Source organism: Mastigoproctus giganteus, chromosome 1 (assembly GCF_048544385.1).
Source record: "Mastigoproctus giganteus isolate SK-2022 chromosome 1, ASM4854438v1, whole genome shotgun sequence".
In the NCBI taxonomy this organism is placed as follows: Eukaryota; Metazoa; Arthropoda; class Arachnida; order Uropygi; family Thelyphonidae; genus Mastigoproctus; species Mastigoproctus giganteus.
This window is the reverse complement of record NC_143575.1, coordinates 28,322,922-28,341,191: the sequence shown is the minus strand read 5'-3', so window position 1 is coordinate 28,341,191 and position 18,270 is coordinate 28,322,922. Positions and strand designations below refer to the sequence as shown.

Sequence of the window (18,270 nt, the reverse complement as noted above, 5' to 3'; positions counted from 1 at the left end):
AGATGTGCGGAAATTTGCCTTTAGCCAGCGGGTAGTTGGATGGTGGAACAGACTTCCATCCCTTGTTGTGGAAGTTGATAGCCTAAATAAATTTAAGGCTCAGCTGGACAGGTATTTCGAACAAACGGAGGGGTGAAATTGGAGTGGGGTTTTTTTTTTTTTTGGCTGATGCTGCATAAGCTTGCTTTCTTGCATAATATGCCTCTACTAATGCTAATGAAGGTAGCGTTGGTTTTTTCTCCAGAAAACTCGGGTTTTTTGTGTAGCAAACATAAAATCTACCAGAGAACATAGTACCATCACGACCTCTGTCGGCATCCCACAAGGGGGAGTTCTTTCCTCATGGTTCTTTGTCACTACTTTGGAGCCCTTCCTTGCGAAGCACCCAAACCTCCTCTCATATGCTGACGATCTCAAGATGCTCGTCACATTAGATGATCCAGCAAAAGCAGATGCAGTCGCCTTTAAAACGCAGAACGTCCTGGTTGAACTTCAGGATTATCTACGATGTCTCGGACTAAAGTTGAACCCTCAGAAAGCAGCTCTGACGACCTTCACAAAAAGGAAGACAAAGAATGAAATTACACTTAAAATCAACGGGACCGTCATTGAAAAGATAAACTCTCACACCGATTTAGGGTTGAAGTGGGATGACAGACTAACCTTCAAAGACCACCTCGAAATGGCCAGGCAGAAAACGCTTGGTGCTCTCTGGGCAATCCGACAGGAGCTGGTCAGTCTTAGGCCTCGACATTTCATCTTGGATTACGTCCAAAGAAATTTGATCCCCGTACTACTCTATGCATCTGTGCTTTGGTTAGGGGCCTCTCCTGCTCAACTCAAGAGATTTCTTGGGACAGAGTATTGGCTCCTGAGATGGTTAAACTGGGTGATGGGCCACCCTTTTACCATCTCTGAGCGTGCTCTATGCAAACCTCGGCCTGAAACCATGGGAACCATCATCAAGGAGAGGAACCTGCACACATTGACTCAACTCCTTTGTGGCCGAATGGACTCACCCGACATTTGGGAAGTGACGACAAACTCTCGGACTATCCAACGAACCCAGTGCAATGCAACACCTTGTCCACGATCTTCACTACAAAACCTGCAATACCTAGGATCAGTGTTTCCGGCAAATACGGTCGGACCAATAACTCCCTCGGAATCGATGCCTCAGCTTTCTGCAGTTCGAAGCGCTACAGACAGGACACCCTGAAAGAACTGTACAAAGTAGAACTATTGGCTGTATGTACCACCTTCACAGTTTTGAAACTTCAATGTTCTATCACAGTGGTTTTCAACATTTTTTTAATAACGGCACCCCTAAGTAATTTATTTTATTTTGCGGCCGCCCCTACTCAAATTTCTGCCCGTTAGATCCGATTCTCTCTCCCTGTATATATATATATATATATATATATATATATATATATATATATATATATATATATATATATATTAAATATATGTTATATGATATTTATTACAATAATATAATTATAAAAATTACATTTCATAATACAAATTATATATATACTGTATATAATTTTATTCTTTATACAGAGGTACTAAGTAGACATCAATTATAGATCATCACAAAATTAAAAAGATACTGTACACCTTTTTATAATGAAATAAACATATAAATTAAAAAAATAATAATAAGTTTAAGTAACTTAAACCCAAATTACGTGGCATCCCTGGAATGTTTTTCCGGCACCCTAAAGTGCCGCGGCACCCCGGTTGAAAACCACTGTTCGATCATGTCAGCTTACTTGTAAATACAATGTGTGTTCATATAATTTAATGTGTTTATATATTTATTATATAATTTGAATATTTATTATATACACCCCTCTAGCCGAACCAGGCCGTTCTTGGGGTGCCCACTGAAGTGGAAATAAAAAGATGTTAATAATAATAATAATAATAATAATAATTTACAGAATATTATATACGACGCAATATGGCCTAACTTGCTGATGTGCCCAAAACCCTACAACAGGGGTGCACAAACCATATCTCGCGGGCCACTTGTGGCCCACTGGACCCTTAATTATGGCCAGCGAATACAACGAAGTTTCAAAAAAATATTTTTAAAAAATATATATAATAGGCAAAATGGAGTGTAGCAACTCCTGTGCCACCTATCGATTAAGCAGGAAAGCTCAGCTTCTCAACGAGCACCCACAAATGGCACTGCTACATTTTTGTACATTATAGTTCTAGTGTTTACCAGAAAAGTATTTTCGAGTCTCAGGACCTTTCTAGAAACTGTCAAGGTGTATATATATATATATATATCTTTCGCTGCCATGGATTTTAGTCATTCAGTCAGTTAGAATTCGATGTCGTGACGCGCTCTTTCCGAACTTTCGATTATTAACGACTAATATTAATAATTATTTAGTTTTTATTACGTTGTTTGAGTGTTGTAAAAATAAAGCTAAGTGAATTTAATAATTTAGTGAAGTTTTAATTACCACTGTTATGTAAAAATATAACAACGGTAATAAGAGGTCCTAGTAAATTCAAAATGGCGAATACCAGCAAAAAACGTGTTTACAGTGAAGTTGTTCGCAATTTCAGCGAAAAATGGACTGATTTATATTTCTTTGTGGAAACTGATGGAAAGCCTGTTTGTTTAATATGTCAGGAATCAACATCCACTGTCAAGGAATACAATTTGAAAAGACATTATGACATGAAACGTGCAACCTAGTTCGTTAGTCTCCAGGGTCAGATACGCACAGACAAACTGAACCTTCTGAAAAAATCACTAAAATTGCAACAATCAGTTTTTAAGAAAGTATCAGAGGATGCTGAGAGTTATGTCAAAGCTAGTTATATCATTGCTCAAAAAATTGCCAAAAGGTCAAAACTATTTTCTGAAGAATTTGTGAATTTGTGAATTTCAGAGAATTTGTGAAGGAGTGCCTTGTAGCAGCAGCTGAAGTTGTGTGTCAAAACAAAGCTGATGCCTTCAAAAAGATAAGCTTGTCTCGAATGTCTGTTCCTAGGAGAGTAGAACTGGCATTGAATGTTGAGGAGACATTGAAAACAAAGTTGCTAGCATGCAAATTTTACTCATTGGCATTGGATGAAAGCACGGATTTAACCGATACAGCTCAGTTGGCTATTTTTATTCGTGGGATCGACGACGAATTTAAAGTCTTTGAAGAACTGTTGGCTTTATGTCCCTTGAAAGGAACCACGAAGGGAACAGATATTCTGGAAGCTACGAAAACGACTCTTGCTAGATATCATTTCAGTTTGAAAAACCTCACAGGGTTGGCGACGGATGGAGCCCCAGCTATGGTCGGAACAAAAGGGGAATTGGTAGCACTTTTAAAAAAAGAACAAGAAATAGATACTAGCAGATTTACCTGCTACCATTGTATCATTCACCAGGAAAATTAGTTTGCCAAATCTCTCGGTTTTGAAAATGTCATAAAAGTCATCACAGACATTGTGATTTCATCCGAGTGAAGGGTTTGAATCATCGACAGTTTCAAAATTTTCTACAGACGGAATGGGATGCTGATCATGGCGATGTTGTCTACTTCTCCGACGTGCGATGGTCAATCCATTCAAAAGTGCTCACGAGGACTTCTGAGTTGAAAGATGCCATCCAAGAGTTCACGACAGCAAAAGACAAGCCAGTACCAGAAGAGTTCGACGATCCGAAGTGGTTGGCCGACTTTGCCTTCCTTACGGACATTTCTTCTCATTTGAATGAGTTAAATTTGAACCTCCAGTCAAAAGATCAACTGGTGCATGTCCTGTTTAATGACATCAAAGCTTTTCAGATGAAATTAGAACTCTTTAAGTGCTAACTTCAAGACCAGAATTTAACTCATTTCCAAGGAATGTTGAAATTGCAATCTGCAAAATATGCTCCTCAATAAGTGGCTGTAATATCTCAGCTCCAGACCGAGTTCCAAGAGCGGTTCCAAGATATCCGCACTCAATAAAGTTACCGCGCTCAACGTGGTAACTAACACCTTCTCTGTGAATGCGATGGAGAATCCAGGGAACCTCCAAATGGAAATCATTGACCTTCCATATGACTCAACCTGAAAATCAAATTTGATGAAGTGTCTCTCCTAGAATTTTACCAAAAATATGTAGAAAAGGGAAAATTTGTCAATTTAAGAAAGAATGTATGCGGCAAGAATCTTTTCCCTCATCGGAAGCACGTATTTATGAAACAGATGTTTTCTAGAATGAAGCACTCCAAGTCAAAATTGAGGACAAAAATTACTGATTGTCATCTGGAGCACTGCCTCCGATTAGCTACCACAGAAATAGTTCCTGATATTGAATTATTTAGTAAAAAATAAACAGAGTCAGTTTCTCATTAACTGAATCTTTCATCCCTTTCATTGCTATTCTATTACAATAAAATTTGTATATAAATGCAGTTGGTTTCGTTCTTTTAAAGTTTCAACGATCCCTAGGTTTATAAAACAAAGTTATTACATGGGGTTGAATTCAGAAGCAACTCTCAAGTGCAATATTTTCAAGTAAAAAAATTAAAAGAATCACATTATAATAAAGTGCATGGTTTTAAGTGGTTTTTCCCTTAGGTGTTGCTTCTGAATTTGAGCCTAAAATCGGTATATAAGATTTGTCTATTGTATGGCCCGCGACGTGTACCAAATTTTCAAATTGGCCCGCGACTTCCAAAAGGTTGAGCACTTTTGCCCTTCAACAACCAACCTTTTGAATGCTGAGCTTCCATAGAAATTTTTTTGGAGATTGCAAGCCCGTTTGCCCTCGCTGGTAGCACAGTTGGTTGAATCGCCGTCCTCACACAACGGGTGGAAATGAGCTGAGTTCGAATCGTGAGGAATTTTAGGGCCTTTTTTACAACGTGGCTGAATTAGTTGGTCTCAGACGAGGTTAGCATGTTGTTTTTTCGTCCAGCAAACAGGCAAACCGACCACGAGACCACACGCATTTACAGAAAATATATACAACGCAATATGGCCTAACTCGCTGATACGTCTAAAACAAAGTCAAAAACAAAAACAAAGTTGTTTTTCTAATTTCAGTTGTTTTCTAATTTAGTCTATAAATAAAGTGTAGTGTAAGAACATAGCTTCTTTCATGTTTCTCCTTCTAACTGATCTACACTCACGTAACTTTTTATTATCTTGAAAGTTGTCAACAAATTTTTGTTGGCACTCACTGTAAGATTTTCACTAAAAAGTAGGTTGCTCAATGATATACGGCATGATTTTATTCTCCTCTAATGACGAGTGCGACTTCAAACACAAATTGTAACAGACTGAACACTTTTGAAATACAAAACTGTCACTTCCTCCACTTACGTTAGTATTCTCCATTAGCGTCCTCACATACATACATCAACTGATCGCTACTTGGTAGCGTTGTACTTTACACCAATAATGTGGGTTTACTTTTAAAACGAACACCCTGCATATATTCAGTTTTCACAATTAGAATAGTAACCACGATCGCTATTTTTCCATACCGTATGGATTCCACATCGACAACGAGTTTTTAAAATTGCTTCATGCATTTTAATTTAATACATTTCAACCATGCTAACTAGCTGGAGTATCATTCAGCGGGCCAAATGAGTTTATACAAGCCTTTTTGTGTATTACTTCCTTGATCCGTTTCTCTCAAGCCGCAGAATACAACTGATCCACTTCACTCAAGCCACGGAATGTATTTGTTCCGCTTCACCTGCTAATGCTGTGAACTGGATCTATGACAATACTTTTAAACTGGTTATTATACTATACATGACTTTTAAACTATTTAATTCTTTGAAATTTGTGGATATTTTTAATTATTTTTTTCACACCACATGACCCTGGCCTAGATGATGTCTTCAACACTTTTTGCAACTTACGTCAGTGAGTATTTGTGAAACACCAGCAACGGTTCAAGACCAGCCAGCCTTTCTAGACTCAATTGAATGTAAAGGATATTTCCGAAAGTCTCTTAACTCTGTAATCTCATACATCTGTACAAGGTTCACTGTCAAAACGTTTCCATATTTCAAGAATATATTAATTAGCTCTCGCAGTCAGATATGAATCAACCAGAACAGAATCATTATAAGCTCACTAATATACGGGGTAGTGGGAGGGCACTACCATTTAACCCCTAGCATTTTTGCTCTTATGGGCATTGCATCAGGCATACTGTAAAATTTACTTATTTTCGCTGATTGCAATAAAGACACTCCAAAAGTAATTCCACACGGTTTTTTTACAAAGTTATATTAATTCTACAGCATTGTATATGTATATCTTTACTGTTTCTTATTACGCGCCCTCGTGTGTAGCAAAGTAGTATATTCACCGTGCTCCCCACACTGAGTGGAAAAGACCTGAATTCGAATCTCATTAATGACGCAAGGAATTTTTATGGGCCTTTTTCACAACGGCTGAGTTGGTCGGTCTCAGGCGAGGGTAGCTTGATTTTTTTTTCTCCCAGAAACTCGGGTTTTTCGTTCAGCAAACAGCAAATCGACTACAGAACACACGCAATTTACAGACATATTATATACGACACAACGGGACATAAGTTGCCAATGCGCTTACGGTCAACTAACCTCCTTATTTATGCAAATGACATAGGCTTCTCACAGATGGTGTTGCTATAGCAGTTCTTAAACATGGTTGCTTCTGTGAATGCCCATAAGAAGCAACATGCTTTTATTGAATGCTTGGTCTGTGAAAAGCAACTAGAAACACCATGAGTTACTCATGAAGGTTTATTGAAGAGGATGCTGTCAACCGTAGCACAGCTGGTCTGGAGAAAAATCTGGAGACGACAGTTAGGGTGATCCTTGCTACTTTAGTCTATTTACTTTTAGTTCTCCCTGATGTAAACAAGTGGGACTTGCTCTCGCTTTGGAAGCAGGTACCTCATACGCAGAACATGACTTGAAAAGAAACGGTCGTCGTAGCCGGTTAGCTCAATTAAGGCGACCACTAAGAACTTGCATCATTTCGTTGTTTCTATTTTATAAACGGAGATTATTTTGTTTCATGAATGGCGAACGTTTGGATTTATTTTTGTATATATTTAAAAATGCATTCGCATTTTTGTGTGTTTGTTTCTTTCCTTTTGAGCACTCGTATATGTTACAAAGTAGGTTTATTGTTTAGAATTATTACCTTTTAGAAACAAGTATGGTTTATTGCAGAACCCATTTATATTCTCTATACCCTCTTATTGTGAGGGTATAGAGAATATAAAGTTTATAAAAATTTCCCTTATAATGCACTACACATAAAAATAAAAAGAATAAATTTCCTGCGTATGCTCCAAGATGGCAACATAGGGTCAGAGGAGTTTACAAAACAGAGAGAATACAAGAGCAGTGCAGTATTTAGTAGTCACGTAAGAAAGAGACACGGTAAATCCCAATGTCAAACCCTCGCGTTTTTTCATTCGGCTACTGCGGCCGTTTTAAACAACGATTTCTTTAACGAGAAGTGCAACACTAGAGGAAATTCGTTGAGAGAATAATGCCATTGTGAAAAGGCTATTTATTTTTTCGATTACGGTAACTTGTGGGTAGCATAGTGGTTATAAACACCGTCTCCATCCACTACCACATGGCAAATACCCCGGTTCGAATACCGTCAATGACAAGAGAAAATTTCATGGGCTTTTTTGCTCCGTGGCTGAGTTAGTTGATCTCAGGAGAGGACGGCAAGGTTTTCCTCCTGAAATTCGAGTTTTTGTGTTTTTTTTATCTAGTAAAACAGGAAACCTGGCCAGATAATACAAAACGCAATTTATGGACTAATACACATGGGTTGATGAGGTTGTTCTCCCGTAACTCTAATACGACAGTTTTTTTTTTCTTTACCGTTGCAAACTACGATTTCATTAATGCCTGTTATATCGTTACAGCATATGGAAGATAGTCCCGCCGTTTGCACACTGAAAATTAAATTAAAAAAGAAAAGAGGGCTTTATAACCGAACTTTATGCCCTGCTTCATATTCAGAAGAGAAAAGAAAATAAGCAAATTTCAGTATAGTAGCTGAACTTTAACATAAAAGAATAACGTCATCCGAAAAATCTCTTGTTACTTATGTTACTTTCGGAATGAGTTTGGCATCGTGAGGAGACAGAGTGGAATGTCAGCCTGTACTTTGTCCGAAATATGATCGAGTGCTCCTGCAAAACAGATTAAGAGATCATAGCTGCTAGGCTACACTCAAGTTTCTCCTCGGCTAAATATTTACTTTTATTCAGATTACAATAGCATTTCGTTCTCTTACACGATTCAGAAGTGCTGTGGGTGTTTATGCTCATTATAAGTTCTGAAGACACATAAGGATCAGGAATAATAGAGGCAGGCAGAACATGACACTGGACTTCATGTCTGTTGATTGTAATTTTCAGGAAATAACTATGCAGGAAGCACAGTCTGGAGAATGGAAGTAGGTCTGACCACTAATTATAAATGCTGTGTAGACGTGGGAATACAGAGGTGCAAAGTTCATGAATTCTCTGGTCAGTTTTCTGTTTTGCTGGACGAAAAAACCCCGGATTCCGGGAAATTTCTTTTTTTTTAATTTTCAATAAAGGTTTAATTAGGCTGAATGCATGAAATCGACGTACTTGATGTTCAGGTAATTTAATTATTATGTTAACGACTCCCACGCGTCGTCTGAGACCGACTAACCCAGCCATGTTGTGAAAAAGAGCCATAAAAATTCCTCGAGTCATTGACGAGAATTCAGTTCAGGTCTTTTCCACTCGGTGTGGGGGAGGACAGTGATTATACCAACTGTGCTACCCACCAGATTGCCTAGAGACATATACAGTGTTGAACAAAATTAACAGAACACATAGAAAACGTGGTGTAACTCGTGTAGTTTGCGATGAAGCGTGAAAAATTTCGTATGGTTGTGTACCATAGAATAACGATGAAATGAGGAGAAAGCGAGAAACTGCGGACAGGTATCAGGAACATTTATAGGGGTTGTATAAGAATTGCCAAAAAAAGGTCACATTACAGAAGGCGATACAAGATGCTTGAAAAAATGGTCACACGACTTCAGTACGGCGTATGATCTCCTTAAACGGCTAAACAGGCCTGACAGTGGTGAACCATGCTCGATATAAGGTCTATATCAGTGGTTCTCAAACTACTGAGATCTACGGACCCTTTCAAAAATCAAAAAGAGTTTACGGACTCCTTCAAAAATCAAAAAAAGTTGCCGACCCTATATATAACATTTACATATGTTATATGCATACACATATGCATATATATATATATGGTCGACCACCGTTTCGCGGACCCAGTTTAGGTAACACTAGTCTATATGATTTGTTGCAAAGAATCTCATTCTTCCATCAGCGCAGACCTTAGCTCACCAAGTGACCGTGGAGTTGGATGTCGGTATGCAATGCGACTCCCAAGGGAGAAATATCGTCAGTTTCAAGATATTCCTCCACCAAGCGAGCTCTATGTACAGTGGCGTTGTCGTGCATGAAAAGAAAATCTGGGCCACCCCTAAAAATTCGCACATAGTGTGCGTTGCTCTTATTAAAAGCATGAAGACGGGTGCTGCGGCTGATCATTATTCCGCCCCATACGAGAATACCACCTCCACTGTAAGTCTCCCATTCTCTGATGTTGGAGGGATGGTACAGCATTCCTTTTTGTCCCTAGATGAAATAACGCCTAGAATCTGTTTGTAGACTAAACGGAACTCATCAGAGAACAGAACTGTGCCGTATTTGTCAAGGCACCAAGTCACATGTTCACTTTCGACGAGTTCTGCGGTTGTTCGGGGTTAATAGTATTAATTAATTAATTATTATATTAGCATTACCCGTAATTTAATACATAAACCTGTATTTTGTAGGTAAATTGCGCGTTCTCTGGTGGATTTGCCTGTTTTGATGGACGAAAAAATTATGCTCTCTACGCTGAGACCGACTAACTCAGCCACCGAGTGAAACACCCCCACTAAAGTTCTTCGCGTCATCGACGGGATTCGAACACGGGTCTTTTCCACCCGTTGAGGAGGACGGTGACAATACCACTGTGCTACTCGCGGAGACAGGGGTTAATGGTATGCAAACCACTGGCTTCCTTGCATACTGTCCACTTGAATTGAGCCTTCCTAACACAGTCTGATTGGAAATGTTTTCACCTATGGCTGCAGCAACCTCAAGAGACAGTTGACAATAGGACATCGTAGGTTTCCGTCTTGCTGTTAGAGCTAGATAGCGGTCTCTTCAGGTTGACTTAGCCCTCGGGCGACCTTGGCCAGCTTTTAATGGTTCCTGGCTCCTGAAACTGCTTCCTTAGTGCCGTGCCGAGACGACGCTGCATGACACATTAAGCCAACATGCCACCTCCGCCTGTGACTGCCCGGCCGCGATGAATTGCCATCCTGAGTACTGGAGATGTAGCTGTCCCACTAAGCAAGCCAAAAAACATCGGAATGAAGTGATGTGGTCGCAACCCGTGTTTTTATAGGCATGAATAATTTGCGGCTCTGTAAGGTGATAGATCGATTTCTATTGGATACTCGGAATTTGCATGTCAGGATGCGTATTATATCAAATATTCGCCTTCGGCCACACTGTTCACAATAAAATATTCATGCAAAACATTTTGTTCTGTTAATTTTGTCGAGCAGTGTAGTGTCTTCTGTCTATATGTCTATCTGATTAGCAATTCTCGCAGATAGCACAGTGATTATAATCCTGTTCACACTATACGGAATAGGTCGGGTTCTCTGCAAATACAATGTTACAAACTTTATGTTGTTGGTCTGAAATTTATGCACAGTAACAGATGCCGATAAGAGAAATATATTTCTCTAAAAAAAACAAAACTATTTATTAGGGTTACCTAGAAAGTCACTTCAACTACCCATGTGTATTATGTCTGTAAATTGCGTGTGTTCTTTGGTCGATTTTCCTGCTTTGCTGGACGAAAACCCAGGGTTCCGTGGGGGGGGGACCCTGCTGTCTACGTCCGAGACCGACGAACTTAGCCGCCACGGAGTAAAAAATGCCCATAAAAATTCCTCGCGTCATCGACGGTATTCGAACGCGGGCCTTCTTCCACCAGGTGTGAGGACAGTGACGGTACCACTGTACCACCCCGCAGACAAGTATATTTATATATTTCTCTACGTGAACACGTGTATATGTATAGGGAGGCACCTAGAACGTCTGTTCAACTCCTCCTCGTGTCTCTGTGAAGAGCAGAATCAACTGTAATTGGGTCAGAAATGTGTTGTTGTAGGTTTGTGTGCATGCTGTGTGTGTTCTGTTGTTATTTTGGCCGCTTGGCTACCCAGAAGCATCAGTCACCTCGACAGATGATTCTGGGTACTCGTCCACACTACGAGAAGGTGGGCCAGTTCCAGCAGAGCACGTAATGTCTCAAAAGAGACTCTGACCTACCTAGTGATACGAAAAGGTGGACCAGGATCCTGTGGGGTTCATTCCAGAGGAAAAGAAAGGAGTGAGAGAGGGCAAAAAAAAAAAAACCCAACCCGAAAAAAAGACACACATTGGTGATAGTTGGGATAAAAAATAATAATAATAAATAAATAAATATTAATAATAAAAATAATAATAATAAAATTAAAAAATAATAATAATAGACAAATAGTAAAAAAAGAGAGAGAGAGAGACTCTATATAATAAAATAAAATAAAATAAAAATTCTCGCTCAGTGGGGATTAAGAAAATTGAGTAGAAAGGCCAAATGAGTTTAGTGTGAACGCAATTAAATTTAGTCATTAAATTTTTCAAGTTATGTGGGGGTATACGCTAGCGTATTAGGTAGAGTGGGGGGGAGACAGTAGGCTGGCGGGAAAAGACAGAAATATCGGGACGATAGAGAAGGCGACTCCAGATAATCAGTGGGGCAGGCCCATGCCCCACCAGGCAAAGAGAGGAGTGGCAAGGAGGTGAGGGGACGGAAAATACCGTCCCCTCCCCCTGCCGGGGGAGAGGAGAAAAGATAGGACCATGCAAGTGAGCATGGTTTGAGAGCCGAGATGGCCAGCAGAAAGCTGCAGTCTAGTCGATTATGACCAATTCGCTTGACCAAATTCCACATTTAGGAGAACTGTGTTGTCTCACGATTAGCACAAAGTAGTTACGATCGCCGTCCTTCCACACTCAAAGTGCTTAACTTTGAGTCCTGTCGAGATGGGAGGAACGTTTTACATGCCCTTTCTGAGTTAGTCGGTCTCAAACGAGAATTACATGATTTTTGTTCCTGGAAACCAGTGTTTCAAGCAGCAAATAAAGCAAATTGAGTATAGAATATATGCAATTTACAGACACGCATAGTGACAACCTTAGTTATCTTGGCGGAAAAGTGAACACAACAACAACTTAACCTTAGTCCAATGGCTAGCTGAAATAAGGCTGCGTTTAGGTCAGCCTTTCCTCATCTGGTACCGGTGAATTTAAATAGAGACACACTTTGCACAATGCGCAATGAACTTGGTGCTGTCGACACCTTTTCAACTGTAATCAAGACTTGTTGGAGCTGGGGCACTGTTGTTTGCGATTACTAGGCTGAGCATATTGATTTAGAGAAACAAGTTGGAGCTTTGTATTCTGACGTTAAGTTAATAGAACTTTGTATTCGTTCTTGAAAAGTCTACTCTACTTAAATGGTTTCAAAATTCTTGATTGCGAGACACTCAGTGTTGAAAGCTTGCATAATTTTTTTCATCGTTTTCTAAAACATAGTGCAACCCTTATCTAATTTATGATAAACTGAATACACTGAATATATTAATAAAGAAGCCAGAATGGTAAAATAATATTTTCTGCAATCATATTTTAGAATTATTTGTTATCGCCTCATGGGCTAATTTACTTTGTAAATTTTTAAGTCCTTTCAACTGTTCTAAACCAACTTGTACTTAATACTTCTTGTCTAACTAAATGCCCCTCCTTTACCTTTTTTGACAAAAAAGTGATCTTAAAAGTACTTACTGTTAACAAGATTTAAGATGTATGCGTTCCGACCGGATTTCAAATTTTTGTATAAAAATAGCTAGATTTATTCCAAACACATTTGTCATTCTTTTTTGATAAAGTTATCTTATATTTCTCAAGGTTAGTTATTTTCGAATGGTGCTGAACACAAAAATAAATATACCAAAGGAATACAAAGATGTCGGATCAGTTGCGTTTGCTTTTCCCTCAAACTGATAAAATCACTTCTTCGATTTTTAACATTTCAGTTTATTTTCAAATAAGTCTATCTCTGTTCATTATCTTTTGTTTACTGGATTCTTAAGTTTTTCTAAAAAGTCAGTGCCTGGAATTGTAAGTTAAATTTACACATTGTTATTATTTTTTTTTCCGGTTTAATCTCTGCATTATATTCAGTCCAAATAGCTCGTCTGGTTTATTTATTGGGAAATCACTTTTAACCTCTAAATACAATTTTTAGCAGTTTATGAAGTGCAATTATCACCAAACGACAGAACAATTAACATCTGCATTTATGTGGACACATCACACTGCATCAACACCTGCACCATGCGAAGAATCCTATGAAGAATGCACTGCGGAACTAGGAGAGGTTCATGGAAAACTATCTTGGACACCAATGGGAAAATACGAAAGGCCGAATGCAGGAGGATATGATTAGATGATTCGATATCCTGATTTTCCCTTTTCAGCACCGACGGAAGAGTGCCCATATGGAGGAAACCACACGAAGCAGCCATCCTGTTGTGTGCCTACATTACAGGTTACTAGAGAAGGTATAATAGTGTGCTGTATGTTTTTGTGGCATCCTCCTGGTCTCCTCTACCCTTAGGGTACCGTGAACACCGAAGCCCATCTAAACATCGTCACGGATCAGGTAAACCGATGGCTTTACGTTATCCACTCCTGTAGACAGTGGTACTTTCAAGATGAAAATTCAACCATCTACCGCCCATATGTGAAAGGTGGATTGAGGAATACAAAGGTAGATCTCAAGCAACTGTTCTGGCAAGCTCAGTATTCGAATCTTAATTCCAATAAGAAGTGGAAAGGCGTATTCGTCAGCACAATTCTCTGCCTAAGCAATTTCAAGTAGTGAGGACAGTTTTGTTACATGAATGGCTCACTACTGCTTGTGCCACTTTTCAGCACCTCGTTGACCGGATAGCAGTGAACCAACACGCTGTTAGCTCATTGTCCAAGTTGTAGGGTTTTAGGCGCCTCAGCAACTAAATCAGGCCATATTGCTCCGTATATAAAATGTCTGTAAATTGCGTGTGTTCTGTGTTCGATTTGCTGTTTGCTGGAAGAAAAACCCGAGTTTCCGTAATAAAACTCTGCAAGACCGACTAACTCAGCCACATTGTGTCTCTTCCACCCTGTGTGGGGAGGACGGTGATTATACTAACTATGCTACCCACGAGGGCTCACATGTTCCGATTAAAGTAGCCAAGCAATACACGTCCCATTTTACACACCTTTCTATAGATGTAGCGTAATTATTAATAGGGATTACAGCAATCTCGACAGCAGTACTTACTGTTGTACAAATTGTATAACTGGTAGTAAAAAAAAAAAACTGAATATTAAGGTATTAGTGTTAGTAAGGCCAAATGTTTCAAGGAGACGGCCTTTATCTACATCAACTAAAAAATGAAAATAAATAAATAAATAAAAAGAAATAATAAGATGAAACAGAATGTTCATACTATTCCCATTCCCACTAGGCAACCATCTAATTCCGCTTTGAATTTAGTCAGACTCACTGCATCTGCCACACTGGGAGGCAACTTATTTCAGTTGCCACCCAACTACGGTCAGTGGGTTGTTCGACAACCCGCTGGCCGTAGGTGGACTTCGTGGATCCATAGGTCGTTATTAATCAGTTTCTAGATGACATAGACTGCTAGTAGATATTATAAGCGTATAAGCATAGCACAATGTGGTGGTAAAGTTTTGGATGATTCGTGCTTTGTAATAAAGATGCCGATAGGTATGTTTTTTTTTTTTTTTTTTAGTTGTTGGCGCATCGGCTTCTGTTGCCATAATGCACCTCACAAGGTTTTTGCAGTACTGTGATCCAAGCCCGAGGCGGGATTCGAACCCGCGACCTTTGGGTTGCCAGGTAGGCACTTTACCCACCCGGCTAGCCCGGTCGGCGATAAGTATGTGCACTCTCCTTGTCCTAGGATGTTCAGGGGTTGAAACTGCCTAATTAAAATGGTTAAATAAATAAATCCGAAAAAAAGTTGGTTTTATTTTAAAGCCCCAGGCTACGGAAAACTAACTCACATACGATTATTTCTTTGCATCATTTTGAACGTAGATAAATTAGTGATTTGCATCATTTTGAACGAAGTTTGCATAAAGCCACATCATTATGCAACATCTCATATTGTTGAGATTGAAAACCTTTCACCACGAGTTTAATCTTCCACTTCGAATATGTGCCACCTCCCCAATAAGTCTATTGATATTCATTCTCAACAGAGAATAAGTAACAATAGACCCGCATGGCTCGGTTTCAGTGGTGATTGTTTCCTTATCGGTGGGTAAGTAGACACCCAAAGTGTAAGGGAAGAAAACCCAGTTGTGAATTATTTCCGCAATATGAGAGATGCTAAAGGATGTATGGTTTTAAATACGTAAAAATTTAGGGATATTAAAATTTCAGGCCATGAAAAACTTACTAACGTGCAGTTAGTGCTGTGCATAATTTTGTATATGGCTTAATTTTATATTAATAATTATATATACAAAATGATGCAAAGCACTAACCGCACGTCAGATAAATAAATAAAAAAAAAAAATAGAACGTACAATGTGGACTGTAAAAAGAATGGAGATTGTCCACTCGACACAATATACAAAAACCACGCAGTATTCCCTAAATTTTCTGATTATCTGAAGTTAACGTTTTTAGTCCTAGCATTGCGTCCAAATGTATACAGTACACTAAATTACACCAGATACTAAAGACAAAATTTATTAAATACGTCGAAAACTGAACCGGCCCTGACACTGTGCTTAAGAGTGGCAGCGACGACTTTATTTTCTCTTCGTGGTGCTAACCACGAGGGCAAAATAAAAGTTGAATTTATTCTCTATTTCTTTAAAAAGAGTTGAAGTGGCAATGATAATTGGATGGATTATTATTTGTCCTTTTTATGGGGGATTTTTTGCAACAGAAAAATGACAATTGCATAAAATAAAGACTACGTGCAAAATATAGTGCATCAGATTTTCGCTATAACAAAGGGCTTCCGATTATCAAGATTAATTTGATTTCTGTGTGACAAAAAATCTAAAGTGACACCGGATGAGATGTGCATGGTATGGAGAGAAATTTTCTGAGAATTTCATCGAAAGAAAGCTTCTATGCTCTATCGATTTCAGTATTCTATAAAATCACCTGGGTGGGAGCAGAAGAGGTGCAAGTAAGGATAAACATAAGTTGCCGATATTAGTCTTAGCAATGGACCAGATAGCACAATTGCTATTTTGGCACAGAGGTAGTTTGTTAAATTTTAAACTTTCAGGATTGTTTTATTTTTAAGTTATTAATAACTCCTTTTCATCATTGAAAGCTTCGGTTTGGGCAGATAAAGACGTAAAAGCTTTTGATATAAAACACCCGATTGTTTTATTTAGATCTCGATTGGCTTTAGAACATACGAGGGGTATCAAAAAGTTCGAACCCTGACCTAGATAAAACATCAGCAGGAAGAGCCTTTTTTAATATAAGTTGTCTACATATTCACTAATTAACATGTGAAATTTCATTCCCGTAGGTGATCGGGCACTAGAGGTGGAGCCCGGAATCTGAGGAAGGACGCTATAGTTGACCAAGTGGAGTATCGAGTAGTGATTAAGTTCCTGCATTTGCAAGGCAAGAAAGCTCAGGAAATTGACGAAGAAATGAAAGATGTGTAGGGGCAGAATTGTCCATCCTATGATACTGTAAAAAGGTGGAAAAGAGAGTTCCAGTTCGGTCGTGCAAGTATCTTTGACGAGCCAAGAGAAGGAAGGCCATCAACATCCACAGACAGTGAGACGGTTGCAAAGGTTGAGCAGCTGGTGCTAAGTGACAGACGTGTTACAATTCATTTAATCGTAAATGCAGTGGGAATTAGTTATGGGTCTGTCCATAGAATTTTACACGACCATCTGCACATGTCTAAGGTCTCCGCACGATGGGTTCCAAGATTGCTGACGCCTTTCAGAAGCAATGTCGAATGAAATGTTCTCTCCAACTTTGTTGCCCGTTGCGGCTTCGAACTACTGCAGCACCCACCCTATTCTCCAGACCTACCACCGTCAGACTTCTTGTTTCGAGAAATGAAGAAACCATTGCGTGGACGCCGCTTTGATTCGTCTCAGGAAGTCATCAATGAAGTGGAATCGTGGTTTCAGGCAAAAAAGTGTAGACTTCTATGATCAAGGCATTAAACAACTGATCCATAGATGAGAGAAATGGAGAGTACATCCAAAGATGCACTATAAACATATAGTGCATATATGTTTATAGAGCATATATAATATATGCTTTATAACATAAAAAGCATATAGTGCATCCAAAGATGCACTATCAACTTGAAAGTTTTATAGTGCATCTTTGGACAAGCAGCAGTAGTTCTTTGCAAGCATAGGGTAGTAATTTTCATTTACGGATAGTACATCTTATTTGATGTGTGGATTACCTGACATGACACAATAAAATAGATATGCAAACATAGTCACATCTTGCTATAGTCTACTTACATTCCTCGAACACCCATGCAGATTCAGATCTTCCTCCATTAATTTCACCTTAATTTTCGTCCAATCTATCAGATTCTTGCATTGTACAATAAAACGCACCAGCAGAGGTATCGGAGAGATTCCAAGTGTTTTCCTATTAGAGCACATCTTAAGTGAGAGATAGGACCGACAGTCGAAACCTAAAATTAAAACAGAAAACTATAACAAAATATTTCAGGTATAAATTAACGAAAATGTAAAGTAAAAAAGCTGTTCCAATAACTTAAGTGAGAATAGAAGGAAGGAAATATGTTTTCAGTGGTGCCTTTTAAACGATGACAAATTTTTAAAATTACGAAGATGGAAAATTCAGGTAAAAACTTCACTTTTTTATTTTTCCGAGCTTCCTGCTTCATGAATATGTTTGAATCCAATTTTTCACTTGCAGGCTTTCTGCGGGTGTAGTTTTTCATTCATTTCGTTCCCTTTGAGACGGTGTGGCGAGGGGTGTTAATTTCTTATTGGCAC

General features: G+C 38.9%; 1 protein-coding gene across 1 annotated transcript in view; it reads right to left on the bottom strand.

The window, feature by feature from the left end:
• The window catches only part of LOC150090664 (peroxisomal ATPase PEX1-like), a 311,554-nt gene extending 293,725 nt beyond the window's left edge, over positions 1–17,829 (bottom strand). Inside the window, exon 1 of the mRNA XM_090379348.1 lies at positions 17,764–17,829. Coding sequence (XP_090235474.1) covers positions 17,764–17,802 — 39 coding nt within the window. The 5' untranslated portion in view covers positions 17,803–17,829. The remainder of the gene's footprint in view (positions 1–17,763) is intronic.
• Positions 17,830–18,270: the final 441 nt, after the last annotated feature.